The 25866-nt window shown below is 36.1% G+C and overlaps 1 protein-coding gene across 4 annotated transcripts in view; it reads right to left on the reverse strand.

Annotated features, from left to right (window-relative positions):
• Window positions 1-25866, reverse strand: part of PIK3CB (phosphatidylinositol-4,5-bisphosphate 3-kinase catalytic subunit beta) — a 161018-nt gene that overhangs the window by 88969 nt on the left and 46183 nt on the right. For 3 of the 4 annotated variants that reach the window (XM_033132718.1, XM_033132716.1, XM_033132717.1), the window contains one exon: window positions 1889-2075. In XM_033132718.1, coding sequence (XP_032988609.1) covers window positions 1889-2059 — 171 coding nt within the window. In that variant the 5' untranslated portion in view covers window positions 2060-2075. Of the gene's footprint in view, window positions 1-1888; window positions 2076-25866 lie in introns of those variants that run through there. The other variant, XM_033132719.1, reaches the window with a different exon arrangement.

The following is a 25866-nucleotide window of genomic DNA, read 5'->3' on the forward strand; positions in this document are numbered from 1 at the left end:
TCCAGAATATATAATGCCTTCCTATAACTCAACAACAACAAAAACAAACAACTGAATTTTTAAAAATGGGCAATGGTCTTGAATAGATAATTGTAAAAATGGTCAATAAGAGCATGAAAACATGCTCAACATCCTTAGTTACTAGGGAAATACAAATAAAAACTACAGTGAGATACCACTTCACAGCCATGAGGATGTTATTATTAAAAAAAAAAAATGGGAACAGAAAAATAACAAGTGTCGGTCAGGATGCGAAGAAACTAGAACCCTTGTGCTTTGTTGATGGGAATGTAGAATGGTATAGTAACTGTGGAAAATAGTTTGGCAGTTCCTTAAAAAATTAAAACAGAATTACCATATGATCCAACATTTCCATTTCTAGGCATATACACAAAAAAACAGAAAGGACGTGTTCAAACAGATATTCATACCAATATTCATAGCAGCACTATTCACAATAGCCAAGATATTTACAACCAAAATGTCCATCAAAAGATGAAGGGATAATCAAAAATGTGGTATATCCATACAATGAAATATTATTTAGTCTTAAAAAGGAATAAAATTTGGATACATGTTATAACATGGGTGAATTTTTAAAATAGTATGCTAAGTGAAAGAATCTAAACACAAAACGACAACTATTATGTGATTCTGCTTTTATGAAGTAGCTAGAATACACTAATTCATAGAGTCAGAAACTAGAATAAAGATTAACAGGACTGGGAAAAGGGGAACTTAATTATTTAATGAGTACAGAGTTAGTGTTGGGATGATAAAAAGTGCTGGAAATGGATATTGGTGATAGTCAGGCAACATTATGAATGTAGTTAATGCTACAGAACTGTGCACATAAAAATGACTCTAATGGAGAATTTCACGTTATGCATATTTTACTTTTTTTTTTTTTTTTTTTAAGGAGGGTATCAGTGGTTAATCTAGCTTCAGGTAAAGCCATAGGCATCCATATCTGTCACTGGTAATTATAAAAATAAGCACTCTGTACCTGTGGATTGCTTAAAACAATTCTCTTTTTTTTAATTTAAGGATCATGCAGTTTTAGAATACTCATGTCTCCTTGATGAAGAAGCATGGGTTAAAAGTTAACAGGCTGTCCAAAATCATGAGCTTTAAAAATATTTGTCATAAATACTTTTTCTTAAAAATATCATAAACCTTGGTTTCCATACTGGGTTCAGCTATTTGAGAAACATTAAAGAGAAAGTTCAGAAAAACAATTTCATTTATATGTTACAGTCTTCACAAATCAATGGCATGCATCAATTCACTTGAAAAAAATAATCCAACAAAACAGACAAGCCTTGTTATATAAAAGAATTTGCTTCCAAATGAGGACATACCATTCATTACTGGGGTAAGAAAATCTAGTGAACAGCAGAAAACCTTTTCTTCCCCAAGAGTCACCATGAAAAGTAGTGGGGGTGGGAAGGGAAGATGGAGAAGAGAAGAGGAAGGAAAAGAAGAGACAACCAACCAAAAATCACATGGAAAAAAAGTGTGATAAACTTACAGATAGTAATTACAGAGATTTTAACTCAAAATAAAACTCTTTGACAATGTCAAACTCCTTTTAATAATCTGAACACACAATTCAAACTAGCTAACATAAGCCTATTTTTCTTAACTCGGGTATCATATATGGATTTTTTTTTTAATTAAAAGTGGGAGTGAGAACAGGGATTGTTTTATATCTATAAAAGACAAAGTATGTATCAAAATCTTAAAAATGTCATGACCTAAAGGTTGAATTTCCCTCAAATTTACCATATGATTTACATTATCAACACTTTCTATAATAGAAGAACGTGTTCCCCTCAGCAATACAGTAAATAAGCCACGTTTATATAAATCCCACTTATTAACATACCTGTTTAATGTAAGAAATGGAGGCTTCCCGAGGTACCTCCAGTTGGATATAAATCCCAGTGGGCAAAAGGAAATCCACGGGTATAGAGCCATCAGATGCTATCTGTGAATCCACTGCCCAGATGTCAAGGACGTCTGCCATAGCAGGAGGCATTATGAAATTGAAGCACATTCATAACCATGGGGCCCTAGAAATCAGTAAGTGAAATTTAGTGAAACATAATTAGCCAAATTTTACACTAAAATATGATAAAGCCCAGCAATGCATAATTATTCCTTGTATTTCAATATAGGCAGTAACAGGAAGCCAATTAAATCAAGCAAGAGTAAATCACTAGAAATAAGTTATTTAAACATACTTTGGGTTATCACTACATAAATTATATACATACGTGTGTGTGTATCTATACACACACGTACCAAACTGATTCATATTCAACATATTTTAAGTACATCACATGTGAAAGATGAAAGGTTAAGGATTACAAGGTCCTGAGAAAGTCAGTTAATAACCACTCAACAAGTGATTCTCTTATACTTAGATGATTTTGGCTTCTTTGGCTGAGTTTTTCTTTGCAAACTCCAATAAAAATGGCAATCAAGAAGGTCGTATTTCATTTTCTATCAATCTCATGTCAGAAACAAAACATCATGAACTTAGTTCCATGATCCACCACCTAAGTATTAAAAAGACCAAACCCCTCAACCCAGCTAACAAAATCCTTGCTGCTGTTTCTGGTCTATTTTCGTTTGCTTGTCCTACCATTCCACATTCCAGGCCCTCGTGCCACAAGTGCCTTTTGCCTTCCTGCTGCTAGACCTATGTTCATAGGTCTAGGACATTCCAATATCAAACCCATATCCCAAAAAATCCACCCTCAACTGTGCCATTTAAGTCTCCTCTAATCCTTAAGAACTTCCTTCAAGGAGGCACAACAATAACAGTGGGAAGAACATGGGCTCTGAAGTTAAATGAGCCAAGGTTCAAATCCCATTTATTCAAAGAATGAAAGTGTCACTTCAAAAGACTTAAGAGACAACTTAAAGCATTTTGAGCACAAAAATAATGACATCCATAGATTGAAAAACATCAAGTACATACAAATATGGGACTTAATAATGATACAAAAAATAAACTATTGGTCACTACTGGGGACAGCTAAAAACCAATTCACTATTTTGAAAATTAATAAAGAATGAGAAAGTAAATCTATCATTTATCATACTTATTTGTACTATTTCAGTGTAACCAAATAATTGATGAAAGTAGGTTTTTTTTTAGAACCTAAGCTAATAAATGCAAAAAAAATGATAGATTAGGAAATCACCATTCTGCAAGCTCCAATGAAATAGTGGATCTAGGCAACAAACATTAATGGATGCTAAAAAAAAATTAATTTACAAGACAGGTGAAAGGATGATAAGAAACTTGACAATTAACATATCAGATTGATAACCCTAAATTCTCTGAATAATCCAGACATTATCTGTCTCCTCCTGTAATGCAACAAGTACTATCCACTACCTATAGGGTATACTTGGCTTAAAAACAAAAATGAACTTGAATCTAGTAAAGTCTTAGATCTAATCTATCTGCCAGTTTATGGGAAATAGGGAAGATAGAGAAGGGAGTTACAAACTCAAGGAAGCAATTAGTAAGTAGAGTCTAGAGCGTAGGATCATTAATAAAACAAATAACAAAAAAGCAAGCTAATCAGTAACAAGAGGAGGGTGGTGGAATGACTGTTAAAAGAATAAAAGGAACACTTAGGAGTTACAGCCAAATCCAATGCTGATTTGAGCAAATCAACTACAAAAAAAAAGCTTTCAAACAATCTAGGAAATTTAAATGTGAATTAAGTATTAGATGATTTTAAGAAAAGACTGTTAATTTTGTGACATATAATGGAATGTTTGTTATGTTTCTAAGAATCAGTCCTTATCCATGAGATGAAGAATGCAGAATGTGCAGGAATAAAATGGCACTGTGTTTGGCATTTACTTTAAACTAGTCCCTTTTTTTTTTCTTAATTGGGGGATATTGGGGAATAGTGCTTCTCCAGGGCCCATCAGCTCCAAATACTTGTCCTTCAATCTAATTGTGGAGGGCGCAGCTCAGCTCCAAGTCCAGTTGCCGTTCCCAATCTTAGTTGCAGGGGGCACAGCCCACCATCCTATGCAGGAATTGAACCAGCAACCCCGCTGTCAAGAGCTCACGCTCCAACCAACTGAGCCATCTGGCCACTCCTAAATTATTCCATTTTTTTAAAAGTAAAAGGATAGATAATTTCAACAAAGGTGTAAAGGTAAATTGATGAGAAAAAAAGATAATCTTGGGCAACAAATGGTGCATGAATAATTGGACATCAATATGATAAGAAAATAAACCTTAATCACACCAAAAATAAACTAAAAATGGATCACAGGCCCAAATGTAAACCCCCAAACCATAAACCCTTAAGAAGAAAATATAGGGAAAAAATACTGTAATCTAGTATTAATAAGCGAAGATTTCATAGATATGACACCTAAAGCACAATTCATAAAATTAAAAAATTAAACATCATTAAAACTGACCTTAGATACAATTGTTTATAACATGAAAAGACAAGCCACAGACTAGGAGAAAATGCTTGCAAATCATATGAAGGACTTGTATTCAGAACTCTCAACATACAAAATAAGAAAGCCAACACCTCAGTTTTTAAAAATATTTGAACAGACACTTCATCAAAGCAGATATACACGTGGCAAAAGGAGTCAGTACCATCAGTCAATGCAAATTAAAACCACAATGAGATACCATTAAACACCTATTACACCTAAAATTGAAAAAACCAATCACAGCAAGTGTTGGGGGAAAAAAAAGAGGGAACTAGAACTCTCATACACTGCTGGTGGGGATGTTAAATAGTCAACAACTATGGAAAAGTTTGACAGTTTCTTAACACACACCTACCATATAATCCATTATCCTACTCCTAAATATATACCAGAAAAAATTAAAATAATGAAGGCATATATCCACGCAGAAACTAGTGTAAAATTGTTCATAGCAGCCTTATTTACACTATCAAAAAAATTGGAAATATTTCAAATGTCCACCAACAGATGAATGGATTTAAAAAATTATGGTGTATTCATACAATGGACTACTAAACGGGGGGGTGAGGGGGGAGCACTACCGACACATTTAACAACGTGGATGAATCTCAGAATTATGCTGACTGGAAGAGTACATACTATGTGATTCCATTCACATAAAATTCTAAAAAATGTAAACTAGTCTATAATGACAGATTAGCAGTCGTCTTGTGTGGGGGGAAGGGTAGAAGCACGGAGAAATAAGGAGGAGGGACTACAAAGGGACACAAGGAAACTCTTGGGAGTGATAGATTATGTTGTTCACTATCTTGATTGTGTTGTGTTTTCAAGGTCTGTACATGTCAAAATATATCCAATTTTATACTTCAAATATGTGCAGTTCATTATATGTTAATTATATCTCAATAAAGCTGTTTTTAAAAATGAGAGGAATAGATGAAACAAGAAAAGAAAAATATTGATACTTGCTGAAGCTGGGTGATGAGGATTACATTAAATTACTGTTCTGCTTTTGTGTATATTTGCAATTTTTCATAATAAAAAGGATTTGTTAAATGCCGTCTATACTATTTACCATCTATGTGAATTTTGATAAGTCACTGCAACTTCCTGAGCCTCCATTAACTAAAAAAGGGAAAAAGAAGTCCAAGATGGCGGCAGAGTAGGAGGACGCGGCACGCCCATGAACGAATTCAAATATACATGTATAGAGAGAACAATTACTCCTGCGAGAGAACTAAGGGCTGAATGAACAGCTTCTGAACAACAAACAAGAGAAAGTGACACAATACAAAAGGCTTGGTAACCACGGAAGCCCTCCATGAGCTGCGGAAATCTCCGCACCGGACGAGGAGGCAAGCGCCATTTGTTTACGTCCCCCTCCACATACATGGCAGCGGGGCGCTATTCTGGCGCTTTGGCCTACCTGCAAGATGACCACAGCACGTTCCCAGCTACACTGCCCAGAGCCTTTGTCTATGAACACGGAAAGCAAGCAGGAACAACAGGACGTTTCCATACACACCTGGACTCCGTGCTGGGAGCTGCTCCAGCCCAACAAGCCAGTGTCACCGGCACCGGAAGCACTTGCTGGGCTCCTCCCCGCTCCTTGAAGCTATCCAGCACATAAGCCTAGGGGTCACTTCTTACAACACCACTTTCTATATAAGGAGAGACTACAGAACAGGCTGAGGAGCCACTGGAGCTCTCCAGGGACTGCAAAAATTCTCTGAGATTGGAGATGTCTGTGAATGCCCCTGTTTACATCCCCTTCCACCTACACAGGATTTGCAGGAGCTCTATCCCCATGCTCTGGCCCAACTGCAAGGTCCCTCCCTGCAGCACATTCCTGGACACGTTGCCCAAGCCAACTTCGGCCCCAAACAAAGGAAGCAAGCAGGAGCAACAGGGCATTACAACACACACCTGGCTTCCCCACACAAAGCCAATCCAGCTCAGTAGGCCGGTGCCCCAGACGCCTTAGGCACCTGCTCAGCTCCTACTAGTCTGCCCAAAACCACCCTACACACATACCTATACACAAGTCACTTCTACATAAGAGAACTTTTACAAGACTACGAGAAATAGCTACTTTGTCTAATTCATATAAACAAAGTGAAAATACAGAAGAATATCTCCCTAATCAAGGAACAAGAAAACTCTCCAGGAAAAACTAAGGAAAAAGATAAGCAATTTGCTGGATTAAAAAATTCAAGGCCAGCCCAGTGGCTCAGGAGGTTGGAGCTCCATGCTCCTAACTCCGAAGGCTGCCGGTTCGATTCCCACATGGGCCAGTGGGCTCTCAACCACAAGGTTACCGGTTCAACTCCTTGAGTCCCACAAAGGATGGTGGGCTCCACCACCTGCAACTAGCAATAGCAACTGGACCTGGAACTGAGCTGTGCACAACTAAGACTGAAAGGCAACAACATGAAGCTGAACGGCACCCTCCACAACTAAGACTGAAAGGACAACAACTTGACGTGGAAAAAAGGCCTGGAAGTACACACTGTTCCCTAATAAAGTCCTGTTCCCCTAAAAAAAAAAAAATCGTCATAACGATACTCAGCAAGTGTGAGAGTGGAATAGAGGGACTTAGGGAGAACATCAACAAAGATTTAGAAAGTATAATAAACAACCAAGCAGACTTGAAGAATAATTGAAATGAAAAATACATTCAAGACTCAACAGCAGATTAGCTAAAACAGAATAGATCAGTGATCTGGAAGACAGATTAGTGGAAATCAACTAATTAAAACAGCAGAAAGAAAAAGGAACTTCTAGAAATGAGGATAATTTAAGGGACCTTTTGGATAACATCAAGCACTGAAAACATTCACATTCTAAGGATCCCAGAAGGAGAAGAAAGGAACAGAAATTGTCTTTAAAGAAGTAATGGCTGAAAACGTTCCTAACCTGGGAAAGGAAACAGACATCTAGGTCAAGGAAGCACAGAGAGTTCCTAACAGGATGAACCCAAACAGGCCCACAGTAAAACATACTGAAATAAAAATGGCAAAAATTAAAGAGAAAGACACAATTTTGAAGGAAGCAGGAGGGAACCAACAAGTTACATACAAAGGAAACTCCAAAAGTCTTATCAGCTTATTTCTCAGTAGCAACTTTACAGGCAAGAAGGGAGTTGCAAAAAAAAAAAAAAAAAAAAAAAAGGCAGGGGGAACTGGGGGGGGAACAGAACATCTTTAAAGTGCTAAAAGAAAGGCACCTACAACCCAGAAAATTTACCAAGCAAGGTTATCATTCAGAATTGAAGGAGAGATAAAGAGTTTCCTGGAAAAGGAAAAACGAAAGGAGTTCATCACCATTAAAACAGCTGTACAAAAAATCTTAAAGGATTGTGGGAAATCTCAAAGGTAAAGCCAAATATTTAATAAATACAGCAAATCAGACATTTATAAAGTTACTACAAAGGTCAAAAGAAAAAGTATCACACTTACAGTCAAACTCAATGAAGTATACAGGACACACACAGCAAAAAAAAAAACATCTAAAACATGACATCAGTAACATAAAGCATGGAGGGGGAGCAAAACTGTCCACCTTACTTAATATATTTTCATTTAAATGCCTATCAGCTTAAACTACACTGCTATAGACATAAAATAATATAAATAAACCTCACAGTAACCACAAAAAAACTATAGAAGATATACAAAGAAGGGAAAGGAACACCAACAAAGCACTACAGAAAACCAGCAAACCACATGGGAAGAGATCAGGAGAAGAAAGGAACAAAGAAGTATAAAAATAATATAAAAATTTTTAACAAAATTAACATACTTAATATTTTAAATGTAAGTAGATTAAATGCTCCAATAAAAAGGCATATGTTAGCTTAATGGATTAAAAACCATAACCCATCCATATGCTCCCTATAAGAGACTCAGTTCAAATCAAAAGACACATACAGACAAAAAGTGAAGGGACGGAAAAAATATTCCATGCAAATAAAAATGAGAAGAAAGCTAGGGTAACAATACTCATATCAGACAAAACAGACTTTAAAACAAAAAAATGTGTAAAAAAAAAAAAGACAAAGAGGGACATATATATATATATATGTCATATATAACTCAGAAGGTTATATATGAGCTGTGATCAAACAATGCAGTGAATGTTTAAATAAAAAAAAAACTTATTACAGTAAAAGACGCATGGCCATTAATCCCTCTCAAAATACTCCCCCTTGCTTCGAACAACAGTTATCCCATCATTTTTGCCACTTTCTGAAAGCAGTTCTGGAAGTGCTCTTTCATAAGTGTCTTTAGTTGTCCTGTCACGGCTGCTGCGATGTCCTTAATCATTTTGACTTTGGGGAAGAGCTAGAAGTGGCAAGGTGCTAGATCCAGTGAATAAGGTGGATGAGGACACATTGTAATGTTTTTATTTGACAGAAATTGCCGTATACCAGAAGCGATGTGTGACACGGAGCAGTCATGATGGAGGATGATTTATGGAACACTTTAAAACACACCTCCTCACAACTGTAGCTCATACCCGACTGACAGCACCGAACAAGTTGAAACTTGTCACACACTGTTACTAAGGTTCAATGCGCTGCTTCCCATATTGAAGATCCCTGCCTTTCCATTGGATGGCGCTCAGCAGCAGCATTCACTGTATTATTATTTTTTTTAAGATTTTATTGGGGAAGAGGAACAGGACTTTATTGGGACCAGGACTTTTCCAAGTCAAGTTGTTGTCCTTTCAATCTTAGTTGTGGAGGGCGCAGCTCAGACCAGCTGAGCCATCCGGGAGCTCAGCAGCAGCTCAGCTCAAGGTGCTGTGTTCAACCTTAGTTGCAGGGGGTGCAGCCCACTATCCCTTGTGGGAGTTGAGGAATCGAACCGGCAACCTTGTGGGTGAGAGCCCGCGAGCTCCAACCAACTGAGCCATCCCTCACCGTATTTTTTTATCACGACAGAAAGACGACGTGTCACATATCACTTCTGGTACAGCAATTTCTGTCAAATAAAAACATCACGGTGTTTCCTCATCCACCTTATTCACTGGTTCTAGTACCTTGCCACTTCTGGCTCTTCCCCAAAGTCAAAATGACCAGGAAAGGTAAACGTTTTGAATCGATTCAGGACATCGAGGCATCCACAACAGCACAACTAAGGACACTTACGAAAGAGGACTTCCAGAACTGCTTCAGAAAGTGGCAAGAACCATGGGATAAGTATGTTCGAAGCAAGGGAGAGTATTTTGAGGGCTATTAATGGCCATGTGTCTTTTACTGTAATAAGTTTTTTTTTTATTTAAACATTCACTGCATTGTTTGATCACAGCTCATATATAACCTTCTGAGTCAGGAAAAAATACAAAACCTAAACATATCGATTACTGGCAATGAAACTGAAGCAGTAATCAAAAACTCCCACCCAATAAATAAAAGCCCAGGATCAGACGGCTTTACAGGTAAATGCTACCAAATATTCAAAGAAGAATAGCTAACCTTCTTAAACTATTTCAAAAAACTGAAGAGGAAGGAATGCTTCCAAACTCATCTATGAAACCAGCATTACCCTGATACCAAAACCAGACAAAGACACTACAAAAAAAGAAAATTACAGGCCAATACCCTTGGTGAACATAGATACAAACAAAAATCCTCCACCAACTATTAGCAAACCAAATTCAACATTACATTAAGAGGATCATACACCATGACCAAGTGAGATTTATCAGAGATACAAGAATGGTTCAACATCCACAAATCAACTAATATGATATATGACATTACAAAATAAAGGATAAAAACCGTATGATGATTATCTCAATAGATGCAGGAAAAAGCATTTGACAAAATTCAATATCCTTTCATTATAAAAATTCTCAACAAAGTGGGTATAGAAAGAACACATCTCAACATTATAAAGTCTATATATGACAAACCCACAGCTAAATAATACTTCATGGAGAAAAGCTGAAAGCATTTCCTCTAACATCAGGAACAAGACAAGGATACACACTATCACCATTTCTATTCAATACAGTACTGGAAGTGCCAGCCATAGCAATCAGACAAGAGAAATAAAATGCATCCACATTGGAAAGGAATAAGTAAAGTTCTGATATTTGCAGATGACATGATATTATATAGAGAAAACACTAAAGACTCTAGCACAAAACTATAAGAACTAATCAATGAATTCAGTTAAGTTTCAGGATACAGAATCAATATAAAGAAATCTGTTACATTTCTATACACCAATAAAAGTTTATCAAAAGGAGAAATTAAGAAAACAATTCCATTTACAATTACATCAAAAAGCATAAAATACCTAGGAAGGAATTTAATCAAAGAGGTGACAGACCTGTACTCTGAAACTGAAGAAAGAAATTGAAGAAGATACAAATAAATGGCAGGATATACAGTGCTCATGGATTGGAAGGATTAATATTGTGAAAGCACCCTTACAACCTAAAGCGATATACCCATTCAATAGATTCCCTATTAAAATACCAATGGCATTCTTCTTGGAATTGGAACTAATCCTAAAATTTATACAGAACCACAAAAGACCATGAATAGTCAAAGAATTCTTGCGAAAAAACAAAGTCAGAGGTTGATCACACTACCTGATGTTGAACTATACTACAAACCTACAATTATCAAAATAGTATGGTACTGGCATTAAAACAGATATATAGATCAATGAAATATAATAGAGAGCCCAGAAATAAATCCTTGCTTATATGGTCAATTAATCTATGACAAAGGAGGCAAGGATCTACAATGAAATAAAAACAGTCTCTTCAATAAGTGGTATTGGAAAAACTGGATATGCAAAAAAAGAAGAAAGAAAAGAAACTGGACCACATTCTTACACCATATACAAAAATAACCTCAAAATGGATTAAAGACTTAAATGTAAAACCTGAAACCACAAAACTCCAGAAGAAAGCATAGGCAGTAAATTCTTTGACATCACTCTTAGCAATATCTTTTTAGGTATGTCTCCTAGGGTAAGGGAAACAAAAATAAATTAATACATAAATAAGACTACATCAAACTGAATAGTTTTTGCACAGCAAAGAAAACCATCAACAAAACAAAAAGACAACCTACTGAATGGGAAAAGATATTCGCCAATGATAAATCTCATAAGGGTTTAATATGCAAGAAATATAAGGATCTCATACAACTTAACATCAAAAAAACAAACAATCCAATTAACAAATGGGCAATGGACCTCAACAGACATTTCTCCAAAAGGACTTACAGATGGCCAACAGACATATGAAAACATGCTCAACATCACTAATAATCAGGAGAGTGCAAATTAAAACCACAATGAGGTATCACTTCACACCCGTCAGAATGGCTATTATCAATAAATCAACAAATAATAAGTGCTGATAAGGATGTGGCGAAAAGGGAACACTCGTACACTTTTGGTGGGATGGTAAATTAGTGCAGCCCCTACAGAAAACAGTGTAGAGGTTCCTCAAACAATTAAAACTAGAGCTGCTACAGGATCCAGCAAATTCCACTTCTAGATATTTATCTGAAAAAAAACAAAAATACTAATTCAAAAATATAGATGGACCCCTAAGTTCACTGTAGCATTACTAGTAACAGCCAAGATATGGAAGCAATCTAAGTGTCCATCGACAGACAAATAGACAAAGAGATGGTACATATACAATGGAATATTACTCAGAAACAAAAAATGAAATCTTGCCATTTGCAACAATGTGGATGGACCTAGCGGGTATTAAGCTAAGTGAAATAAGTCAGAAGAGAAAGACAAATACCATATAATTTCACTTATATGTGGAAATCTAAAAAAACCAAAATAAATGAATAAACAAAACAGAAACAGACCCATAGATACAGAGAACAAGCTGATAACTGCTAAAGGGGAGATAGGTGGGGGGATAGGCATAAAAAAGTAAAAGTGTGTCTGGAAGGGAAAAAATGTTGGGAAAACAAACAAACAAATAAATAAATAAGTAAAATTAAAAATTGAATAAAATGTATTGTTGCCTTGGGATCACTTTGAAGATTAAAGCAGCTAATGTTTGAAAGCTCTACACATTTTAAGTTGTAGTAAATTATAGCTCTCTTGCTTCTCTGAACATTCCAGCCTTTAGTGATCTCTCCTCCTAACTCTTACACCCATTATAGTCTGGACCCATCACACTGATATTGTTACACAGATCCTGAATCTTTCAGATGTGTCTGCCTTGTTTAGGTACACAAAATAATGCAGGAATTAAATATTGTGGCTTCAGAGTCTAATGGCTTAGTTGTGAGGCCTGCCTTCATCACTCAATAGCTGAGAGACCTTGGGCAAATCACTTATCCTCTTTCTATTTAAGATTCCTGATCTGTGAAATGGTGAAAAGAACAATAGCTACCTCATAGCACAGTTACAAAAATTTAGACACAAACTGAGTAAGAAATACCTGGAACATAGTAAGGCCAATGTGTTTACTGCTATTTATTTATTTATTTTTTATTCAAAAGCTATGTCATTTTTCAACTATGTTTGAGCTATGTTATTTGTCAATTACTTTTCCCCCTAAAAGTGATTAGCACATGGTAGCCATTTAGTAATTGTTTAATGAACTTCAGACATTTTTATTATTCCCTACTCCTACAATTAAGAAAATAAAGCTCAAAAGATAACAGAATTAGTCATAGTTAAAGGTGAATACTTACTATGTCTTAGTATTCTGCCAAGTTCTTTACACACGCATCACTATATTTTATCCTTACTACCACTGTGTGGTAATATTCCTACTCCTTGAGGAAGCATTTGAAGCTTAGAGAGGTTGAGATCTGATGGCTAATAAGTGGCAGTCCTGGGATTTGAACTTGAGTCTAACTCTAGAGAGGGAGCCCTACACCACTACTGAAGTACCAGAAAAAAAAGTCTGAGACATTTAACCATAATAAACCACATTATGGTGACTTTAAGCTCCATGAGAACTTGCACCATGATTTTTTAAGTCCTCTGACCACCGCATATGGAGAAGTTACAATACTCGTACTTAGGAACTTTAAACTGATAAACTTCCATAGATAAGAACAAAACTACACAGTTATTACAGATGCATTAACACTCAAGTGCTTTAGGCAAATCACTTCAGAACAGCCTTTGGAGAGTCTTCAGTGGAGGGTTTCTCAACCTTGAAAGTAAGGTGTTCAAGAGGTATTTGCAGAATGAAAACACACTATATCAAATCATAAAGACCATGTTTGCTTACATTCAAATGCCACCGCAAAGACAAACAGAGGGGCAAGCCAGCTCCTGAACACCAAATCACAACAAGTACTACAAATGAATCAAGAGTTACCAACAAAAGCTGAGGGGCGGGGGGAGAACAAAAGTAAGCATTTAAAATTGAGAAACATCAGCCATCTGTCATAGAATTACAATCATGATAAACCTATACACACCCGAGAGTTCTTCACCACAGATTTTCAGCAAGACTCTTACAAAAGAAACCAAATCACCAAATGAATAACATTAGTAAAACAGGAGCATGAAACTAGAAAAACAAAAAGCCCTGAGATCTCACCCTTACCAAACAACTGGAAATAATGAGGCTTCCTGAGGCCTGGAGCCCTGAGTAGTAATCTTATCAAGGAGACTGACTGTACCTCAACACCCTACAGCATCAACTCCCCAGATACCAAATTCTGAACTTCTGGGGTATTAGAGGAAGGGGCACTATGGTAGATTTAAGAATTTCTTGATGAAGTAGGTACACCCAAAATGAATTATAAGAATGAATTCATGGTACAACAACATGGATGGACCTAGAGGATATTATGCTACGTGAAGTCAGTCAGACTGAGAAAGACAAATACCATATGATCTCACTTATATGTAGAATCCGAAGAACAGAATAAATGAACAAACACAACAGAAATAGACTCATAGATACAGAGAACAAAGTGATGGTTGCTAGGTGCGGGGGTGGGGGTTGGAGGAGGATGAGAAAGGTAAAGGAATTCGGAAGTACAAATTGGTAGTCACAAAATAGTCACAGGGATGCAAAACACAGTATAGGGAATATTGTCAATTTTGTAGAGTATGTAGGGTGTCATATGGGTACTGGACTTATCAGGGGGATCACTTCATAGATTATATAAATGCCTAACCACTGTGCTATACAGCTGAAATTAATATAAAATAATATTGAATGTCAATTCTATATACGTGTATCTATGTGCGTGTGTGCGCGTGTGTGTGTGGTCACGGGATGTGAAGTACAGCATAGGGAATATAGTCAGTGGTACTGTAATAGCTATGTACGGTGTCAGAGGGGTAGTAGACTTGTTACAGTTATCACTTTGTGAGGGGTATAAATGTCTCATCATTATGTTGTTTTGTATACTGCAACTAATAAAAGAAAATGAATTCATGGGCCCCTATCTTCCTTCCTTTCAAGATCTGACATTCAACACTGTCACACATACTAATTATCTGTACTCCAGCCAAACTGAACCACTGATACTTGTCAGCATATCCCGCACTCTCTCCTGCCTCCTACCTGAATCATATCATTCCCTCTCTCTAGGATATCCTAATGTACATATCTCCTGACCAACTCTTACTCTTCTAGACTCTTGGAATCCTGCCCTAATACTCTTCTCTGCACCCAAGCACCAGAGCATTCCTGTGTCAGAACAGGAGACTCTACTGAAGCTCATCACTTACTGAGAGTCCCCAACCTCTTTATTATTTTCCAGCTGTTTATCTGTAGTTCCTGACACATACTACTAAGATCTCAATAAATATTTACTTATGGCTAAATATTCATAAATATAATGAATGAATGAATGAAAAAATTCTATGGAAATCACTAATAGAACAATTAATATTCGATAAATAAAAATGTGATTTAAATCTTGCTTGACAGGAAAAATTATGTGGCCTTCAAAGTAGTCTTTCAGAGCCTAGTCTAAGAAATACCATGAACAACCTCCAAAGTAACATCTTTATGTGAGACCAAGGTAGTATTTGACCAATACATAGATAAAATACCATACACATCTAGATTTCCTAGAACTCCTTATATTTAAAAAACTGAAATAATTTAAGTCAGATATCATTTAAGTCTATTCACATACGGCTTTACAAAACCTGTCTAATGTTTTATAGATGTATCTTTCCATAAAAGAGTAAAGTAGAAAAATATTCACAAACATACAGAATTCTATTTGCATCATTAGTTGTAGTGGATCAGGCTTTGCCTAATACCACCTGTCTCTAATCATAAACTCATGTCATGTGAAGAAAAAATAGGTCCCAGCGTAACTTAAATATTGTTCTCCCACTGTGTTGCAATTCCAGTAATATTACAGGCATTTCCAAAAATGATGTATTTTCAACCGTTTGACAATAGAACTGCTTATTCCCATAAAAAGGTATCTTCTATTAAATTGAGACAGGCTACGGAACTACCATGATATCTAAGGGATAACCATTATTTTTCATACAGAGGAAAAGACAGAATTTCAATTCAGAAAAATTCACTAAGCTTTGTATTTATGTTTTGTGTACTTTTCTGTATCTCTGCTATATTTCACAATGAAAATGTCTTAAACATGTAATAACTAGCAAAATAAGCTGTAAAAATCAAGTATTTTTCTAATGCCATCTCAAAACTCATCATAAAAGAAAGTTTAATCTTTTAGCTTTACAGTTAACCATTCTCTATGCTTACTAAAGGAACATCAATTTCCAAAATCAATTCCTCTATCTTCAATCTCAAGCACAAAATCCTCACATTCAAAATGTCAACGATTAAGAGTCTAATGATTCAGCAAGATATTGAAGATGCTTGTAAAGCAATGCTGTATTTAAATAAAAGATGCAGAAATGTTTTTCTCAACCAGGAGTAAATTATCAAATGGAATATTGCAAGTTTACACCCAGGTAAATAAATTTCTACCTAATATTAATAATTTCTACCTCGATATTAATAATTTACTAATAAATGAGACTGAATTGTCAGACTTTGTAAACACTCAATGTAGACACATAGCATATAATTATAGCCTAATATATAGGTTGTACATGTATGTCACTTTAATAAACACACTTTTATTAGACCAATTCTCAAGGTTTCCAAGTACTTTAAGTTAAATATTATCTAGAAGAATGGTTTTCAATCCTCTCAGATTCAATATTCTTTTTAAACAAATATTTTACATATACTTTAAAAATATGAAATGAAATTAATATAACTTACATGTAATATATATACATATACTTAATTTGAAAATAAAACCATATAATGACCTAACTCTAACAGAATGGAGAAATTAAAAAGTATAGTAATAATTATATACTATGTGGTTACTTGGACATGAGCACTGCTTATTGAGGTAGGCAGACGTTTGCATCTATACACAGAATCACCATGGATATCACAACTACAAATGCAGACTGATCCACGTATGTTTTACTGATGATCAAACGCTGATCAAATGCCACTGGTCCCATAAGATTTTCTAAATCTGTATCTTACAAAATCAATATATTAAAATCATGTAAAAAATACTCTGTATTATATTTTTATGTAAGAAAGAGTTCAGATCTAGGATCAAACACAATAAAGAGACTTTTCATCAATATAAATATCTGAAGGAAATTCAAAAATTGTGTTGTACATGAGACACTTTTTTTTAGTCCAAGATAGTTCTGTGCATTGCAAAATGTCCAGTAATTCCTTAGATAATAGTAGATCCTCCCCCAATATCAAGTAAAATAAAATCACTCTCTACAAATTTCGAAAGCATCTTAAAGGGGGAATTTACATTTTCAGAAGCACGGCTCTAGGACAATTCCTACTATTTCTCAAAGTAGTAAAGGGCCCTTCACACAATTTATCCAGACCTATTTATAGTCTGTATTTAAATATTAAAGAACATAACACACAAGTCTACTTGCCAAACAATGGTGTTTCATGTATTTTGGCTATGTTGTCTTTAACTAATTCTTGAAGAGTAAATAAAAGACACTCTAAGGCGGCCAAGTTGGCTCAGTTGGTTAGAATGCAGTGCTCACAACACCAACGTCACCACTTCGATTCCCACATGGGGCAGTGAGCTGTGCCCTCCACAACTAGACTGAAAACAACGACTTGACTTAGAGCTGTTGGGTCCTGGAAAAACACACTGTTCCCCAATATTCCCCAATAAAAGTTTTAAAAAGTACACTCTAAGTCAAAGAACATTAGCCCCTTAACTAATCAGGAGAATGTAAAGCCAGTAGTAAATAAACTTACTGATGGGATGGTCCAACTAAAACCACAGGATAACTTGTAGCTCTTCAGAACTTCATGCCCAACACTTTATGGCAAGTAACAGAAGAAGGGCCATAATCACAAGATGTGCTGTAATTTAGGTATGTATTTTATCATACCTAAAACTGTGACACAGTTGAACAAATAAGGTAACAAACCAACTGCTAACAGAATCTTTTGTAGAGATATTTTGAAGAAAATAAAATTATTGCCACACAATTGGAAATTAAATACGTTCTGGTTTCTATTTCCCTATGTCACCCTTATTTTACAGGGAGCACCACACTAAATTCAGTCTGTAAAGTAACAGAGTTTCAGGTTGGAGGTAGGTGCCTTAGGAGTAGCAGACCCTTCCCATTTTAAAAATAAGAAAACTAAGGCCCAGAGAGATTAAGTAAATTATCTAAAATGACACAGAGATAGAGCCAGAACCAAAAGAAAGATTTTTTTTCCCCAAGCAATAAACATACTTTGTAATTCTTTACTTTTTTACTTATTTTTTTCTGTTTTTTTGAGATTTTTATTAAAATATAGCTGATATACAATATTATATTAGTTTCCAGTATATACCATAGTTATTCAACATTTATATACCCAAAGAAGTGATCACCATATTAGATCCAACAACCATCTTATACCGTACCACGGTATCTCAATATTATTGACTATATTCCCCATACTGTACATTACATCCCCATGACTTATTTGTTTTATACTTGGAAACTTGAACCTCAATTATCTTCACTTTTCCCCCCTTTTTAAATTTTTAATTAGTTTACATTCAATACTATTTTATATTAATTTAAGGTGTACAGCATACTGGTTTAAGAAGTGATTCCCCTGAGTAGTCTAGCACCCACCTGGCACTATACATAGTTATTACCATACTATTTAATATATTCCCTATGCTTTACTTTACATCTCCATGACTATTTTGTAGACTACCAATTTGTATTCTTACTCCCTTCACCTCTTTCACCCTACCCACCAACCTCTCTCCCATCTATCACCCCAAAGAATCTAGTACCTGGAACCATACATTATTACTACAGTACTACTGACAATATTCCTTATGCTATATCCTACATCCCCATGAGTACTTTGTAACAAGCAAGTTGTATTTCATAATCCCTTCCCCTTTTTCACACACCACCAAACCCCTTTCCATCTGGCAATCATCAAAATGTTTTCTGTACCTATCAGTTTGTTTCTGTTTCATTTGTTTATTTTGTTTTTTAGATTCCACTTATAAGTGAAATCATATGACATCTGTCTTTGTCTTTCTCTGTCTGAATTACTACACTCAGCACAATACCTGCTAGGTCCACCCACATTGTTGCAGATGGCAAGATTTCATTGCTTTATTATAGCTGAGTAATATTCCATTGTATATATGTACCACCTCTTTTTTTTTTTTTTAAATTAGGGCATATTGGGGAAGCTGTTTTTCCAGGACCCATCAGCTCCAAGTCAAGTCGTTGTCCTTCAATCTAGTTGTGGAGGGCACAGCTCACTGGCCTATGTGGAAATCGAACCAGCAACCCTGTTGTTAACAGCTCGTGCTCTAACCAACTGAGCCATCCGGCCTCCCCTGTACCACCTCTTCTTTATCCATTCATCCATTCAGGGACACCCAGGTTGCCTCCCTATCTTGGCCATTGTAAACAATGCTGAAATGAACATATGGTCCACGTGAACATATGGTCCATATGAAATGAGCACACGTCCCCTCCAAGACACGTTTTGGGTCTCTTCAGATAAATACCCAGAAGTGAGATTACTAAGGTCCTTCTTTGTATCTTTGTTATTGCCTTTGTTTTAAAGTCTATGTTGTCTGGTATAAGTATTGCTACCTCAGCTTTGTTTCTTTGTTTCCATTTTCATGAATTATCTTTTTCCGTCCCTTTACTTTCACTGTGTGTGTCTTTTGATCTGAAGTGAGTCTCTTGTAGGCAGCATATGTAAGGGTTTTGTTTTCTTATCCATCAGCCACCCTATCATTTGACTGGAGCATTTAATCCATTTACATTTAAAGTTTCTGTTAATAGATATGTAGTTATTTTTTTTATCTTATTTTTCCCCCTTCGTCTTCCTGAAGAATTCCCTTTAAGATTTCTTGTATACTGGTTTGGTGGTGATGAACTTCTTTAGCTTTTTCTTGTCTGGGAAACTCTTTGTCCTTCAATTCTAAATGATAATTTGCTGGGTAGAATATCTTGGTTGTAGGTCATTGCTTTTCTTCACTTTGAATATTTTGTGCCAATCCCTTATGGCCTGCAAAGTTTCTGTTGAGAAATCAATTGACAGTCTAATGGGAGCTTCCTTGTAGGTAACTAACTGCTTTTCTCTTGCTGCTTTTAAGATTCTCTCTTTGTCTTTAACCTTTGGCATTTTAATTATGATGTGTCTTGGTGTGGGCATGTTTGGGTTCATCTTGTTTGGGACTCTCTGTGCTTCCTGGGCTTGAATATCCATTTCCTTCAGGTTGGAGAAGTTTTCTATCATTATGTCTTTAAATAGGTTTTCAATTCCTTGCTCTCTCTCTTCTCCTTTTGGTACCCCTACGATAAGACTGTTGGTATGATTGATGTTGTCCCAGAGGCTCCTTAACTGTCCTCATTTTTTTAGATTCTTTTTTCTTTTTGCTGTTCTGATTAGGCATTTTATGCTACCTTATCTTCTACATCACTGATTCTATCCTCTGCTTCATCTAATCCACTATCGATTTTCTCTAATGTATTCTTCATTTCATTTATTGTATTCTTCATTTCTGACTGGTTCTCTTTTGTTTTCTATCTCCATTTTTATATTTCCTATCTCTTTATTGAAGCTCTCCCTGAGTTCCTTGAGCAACCTTATAACCAGTGTTTTGAACTCTCCATCAGATAGATCACTTGTCTCTGTTTTGCTTAGTTCTTTTCCTGGAGCATTGTTCTGGTCTTTTATTGGGGACAGGTTTATTTATTTGTCTCTCCATTTTGGCTGCCTTCCTGTGTTTGTTTCTATGTATCAGGCAGGCTGCTATGTCTTCCAGTCTTGGTACAGTGGCCTTATGTAGTAGGCGTCCTATGGAGACGAGTAGCACAGTCTCCTTGTTAACCAGTGCTGGAATCTCCAGGGGTGTTCCTTGCGTAGGTTGTGTGTGCACTCCTGTAGTCTAGACTTGGTTGCTGTTTGCACATTAATGGGAGGGATAAAGTCTGGGCTGATTGGTTGTGAGGACTCGCCATGACTACAATGGAAGAGCTGTAGTGCACGGGCAGAACCAACAGAGCAGGATTCACTTTACCAGGGCTCCGGTGCCTGCCCAGTCTGCCCTTTGGGTGTGTCATCTTAGGAGGTGGCCTACTGATGCTCTGACTCAGTCCAAAGCTGGCACTGGGCATGCCAACACCAGGGCCTCCTGGGAAGGGACCCACTGCAGGCCAAGTTCCGCCACAAGCTGTGCCCTACCTGGGGCCACCTGGCATGAGCCACAAAGCAATCTGCAGATGGCCACCACCCATGCTGTGCTTAGAGGTGCCTTGAGAGGGCAAGCCGTGAACCAAAGCCACCTGTCATTAGTGCCAGGTTTAGGGCTGCTCAGCCAGAGGTACTTATTTAGGTTTTGTAAATCTTTAAGAAATTTTAGGAAAGTCTGCAGCAAGAGCCAAGGTAAGCCTTTTGTAAGGAAAGTCACTGGAAGTGGCTTGGTCGATGGAGACTCGGATATGGCAGCCACCTGCATCTAAACACCAGGAGTGGGGAGGACTCAACAAAGAAACAATGGGCTCCGCCAGCTATTCCGTCCAGGAGAAAGCTACCCCTCTGGCCCTTGCCCTGAAGCCAACTCAGTTCCTCCCCGTTATGTCCCTGGCAACTTTCAAACTGCTGACCCAGCATTGGAGCTCAAAGCAAGTGACCCCATCAGTGAGTTAAGTCCATGCACAGGCCCTTTAAAACGATCACCTGGGACTACAGCAGCCCTCCATCTCACTCAGCCAAATTCTCCACTGGTTCTCACAACCACATGTTATGGGGACTTCGCTCCCCATCACTGAAACCCTGGGCTGGGGAGCCTGGTGTGGGGCTGGGACCCCGTGCTTCTTCTTGGGGGGATGTCCACCGCCAAGATATCCCTCTCGATTTTTAATGGTCTCACGCAGGTGTGAAACCGGTCCGTTTGGTGTCTTGGCCCCTCTTACCAGTCTCAAGGGGCTTCTTCTGGATGTCCTTAGTTGTAGGGCTTTGGTTCAGCTAGACTTCAGGTTATTCTCAATATGGCTGTTCTGTAGTTTAGTTGTAATTCTGATGTGGTTGTGAGAAGAAGCAAGCACAGCATTTACCTACTCCGCCATCTTGACTGGAAATCCACTCTTTCCTTTTTCTTTAAAGGAAATGTTCTTCGCAGGGTTACCTAGCCCAGTAAGGTCCTCATTCTGTATCACTCTTGTTTGAACAAATGATCAAAGGATGAGGACGAACGTGAAACAACTATGAAAACAACTTTTCAAGGAAGTTATCAGAGAGCACAGAACTTCAGCAGTGACAATTAGGTCAACTAAACCCTTAGAGTGTAATTATAAACCTATATCCTGTCAATTGTTCACTGGCAGAAAAAGAGGAAAGAGTTTAAATGTTCTCAGCTTCCCTAGTAAGTGCCAACAGAGCCATTGGTTTTTACCTCGTAAGTCAAATAACGAGCAGAAATCAACATAAATTTGTTATATAGATGAGTAAGTTCAACCAAAAACTACCTTGGAAAACCATGGAAGAAATTTTAAGAGAGACTGAAAGGGAATTTTTTAAATTAAATGCAGTAGTGTTTACCTAGTATTTCTCTCTTCCTATTATATAACTAGAAGAAAAATGCCTGTCCTATAAAAGAATAGAATATTAGCACTAGAAGGAGCTGTGAGCTGATGACGGGCACTACTTTTACTATTTCAACCTTCAGGTTTCAGAGACAAACTTAAGTGATAGGATCCTGACTCATTTGGGCTTTACTCCCCCTACCCCCATCATTCAAAGACAACAAATCAGCCTTAATTGTTGATTTGTTTACAGTGAAGTATGCATTATACTGAGCACTGAAAAACTGAACAGTGTAGAAGTTCATTTTTTAATATAAATATGATTATTTTATGTGAATCACTGTAATTCTATGTAAGAAATATCTCTAAAGTAATTCTACAAATTATTAAAAAATAATTGCTAAAACATAAATTTATCCTCTCAAATAGAAGCTGACACTCTAAATTGCTTTTAGAAATTATTTGGAAATATACACTGATCCTTGAAATATTTCACACTTACTACCTCAGTAATCCCAATTCTATAATTTACATATTTAAAAACTTTATTACAGAAAAATGGTCAAGTACAAAGAAAAATATACAAATATGACAAACTTACAAATAAACTGTCCAAACATGAAGCAATAAACAATGATATACCCATTTGATGGCATTTAAGCAGCCATTTAAACTTTGTCAAGTGTGTGCAATACTATGGAAATGTTTGTAAATTATATGAAAACAGTCAAGTATGTACAATACTATGGAAATGTTTATAAATTATATGAAAACAGCAAAAAATAAACAACACAAAGATATAATTAGAATTCTATTTAGTGTAAAAAGGGAAAAAACATGAGTACAACCTAATAATGCACAGAAACTAAGGCTGCAAGGAAATATATTAACATAGTTCAAAAGTAACTATGTTTCCTTTTTCAATGTTTATTAATAAGGGCATACAGCTTATATACTTTTTTAAAAGTTCTATTTTCAGGACACTGAGTAATTGTCAAGAGGAAGGATTCAGGTTAGAGCTAGGCTATCTATTCTTAATATGTCTGTGTTCGTTAGTACTTCTAAACTATACAGATTTACACTCTTAGTATTTAACACAACTATAAATGGAATACATTTGTAAATACTTAGTATGCCCCTGTAAAACAAGTCTACTTATTATAAGCCAGACTTATTTCAATGTTCATGAATATAGAACAACTTTTTTAAACTACCACACATATACTTAATATAACAAAAATGACCTCTATGGCTAATCTAGACACAAACAAAACTAACTCCTGTCTTGCTTGAGGAATTCCTCTCTTTTAAAACTTTTTCCAAAAAGGAGTCTATAATGTACAAACAGCTGGTACTCATCACAATAAATATTCTGAAGAGGAAAGCATATATCTAAAACTAAAATATTACAATTTAAATAAAATTTATATTGTTATTAAAGTTTCCCCTCCAAACAAAGCAGATTATTGTCTTTGGGTTTCAAAAGACAAGCTCCAAAATGTAAGTTTCAAGTTCAATAAATGAATTATCTCGGATAAAATTACCCATTATGTAAATGTTACTTTTTCTAATTTGAAATAGTTAAAATAAGGTCTAATTTTATAATCATTATGTATTTAACTTTTCATTCTGTCATTCCCTTTAATCTTGTATAAGGCTCATTCAATATTGATTGAACAAGATCCACAGAGATTTTATTATTCAAACACTAAGAGGTCCTTTACATAATATGGTGTCACCTTCGTGTTTTGCTGTACACCTTGGACTGTATAACCTTGGAAAACTTAACTTAAACCTCTCTGACCTTCAGTTCCTAATGCATGAACAAGAATAGCAATATCCACCTTGCAGAGTTAGTGTAAGAACTAAATAAAAGAGCATATAGAAAAGCACCTTGCATAGCACTTGACATATAAAAAGCACTGAATAACTGATTACTAATATTAATTTACAATAAGACCTGTTGCTTTCCAATGAAAAGAACAGTCATGCCACCTATCCACAGCATACAATCAGCCCTGCTTGCTTGATGTGAAAGGAATTAGAGCAGTGTTTCTCAAAAGATGGTCCCTATTGGCCTACCAGGTAGTTTGCTTATATGCATTTCCCCAAATTAATTACAGTTTCTACAGAAATCCCACAAAAACACTTATGTGTTATCAGAGCTGTGTTGTTTAATTTCTCTTGGGTAACAGTTAATGTGATGCTTCCATTCTTAGCAAATGTATTTTTACTTCATTTTTATTATAGAGCCCACTTTTGTTACATATTTTTTTGTTACTACTTTGTTGCATCATTCATTCTAGGATCAATGGCTCAAAACAGTTCAAAGAAAAAACCAAAATTAGAGAGGCAAAATTCAGTTACATTCTTTGTGGCAAAACAAATACAATTTACACAACTACTAAAAAGGTTCCGATACCATAATGAAGTCAATGACAATGCTCAGAGAGAAAGCAGAATGAGCTACTGCAAAATTCCTTTACCAAATGACAACACCGGGCATTGCATAATACCAGTGGCGTAAAATACGTCACAGCAATCACACCACACATGCATATTAGTAGAAAGTTTGCTTTATGAAGGCCAAAACCCTTGGAGTGTTCATCACGGCTCCTGAGGAACGAGTGCTCAATGACTTCTTGTTCTGTTCATGAGTGAAAAGCCATGCAACTAAAGTAAGGAGTTTTCACTTCGTTTCTGATTTTGTGAATCATGATACAGAATCAATGATACAGAGCCATGGTATAGTGGCAGCTGCAAGGACTACTCATGGGATTTAGGTGCCAATACAGCATCCAGGTGTCTGTCTTTCCTTGCAGTCAATGCACTCACAGGCATCTGAGTAAGATATGAGCATCTGACTACGGTCTACTAGTGTTGTGCTGAGTATTTACATATTGAAATACATACAATATTTTATCACCAATTACCTTTATATTACAGTTAAAACATTATATTTTTCTTATTACATGCATAGCTAGATTATATCATCTATAAATTTTATCTCAATATAGTAAAACAAGTATTACATAACATACTATCAAAAAGGGTTAGGGTCTAACAATTTAGAATTACTGGTATAAACTTCTTTAAGGTTCTTTATGCATATTGCTAAACTTTCTAGAAAGATTTTTACCAATCTGTATTGCCACTACCTTAACGGTTATAAATAGTATCCATTAACAGGATTGTAATAGATCTTTTTAATCTTAGTCAATTATCTGAAGGCAATTATCTAAAAGTTCTTGAGTTAATTCGCATTTCTCTAATTGTAAAATCAAAC

The sequence above is a fragment of the Rhinolophus ferrumequinum genome, chromosome 17, assembly GCF_004115265.2.
Source record: "Rhinolophus ferrumequinum isolate MPI-CBG mRhiFer1 chromosome 17, mRhiFer1_v1.p, whole genome shotgun sequence".
NCBI classification, from domain to species: Eukaryota; Metazoa; Chordata; class Mammalia; order Chiroptera; family Rhinolophidae; genus Rhinolophus; species Rhinolophus ferrumequinum.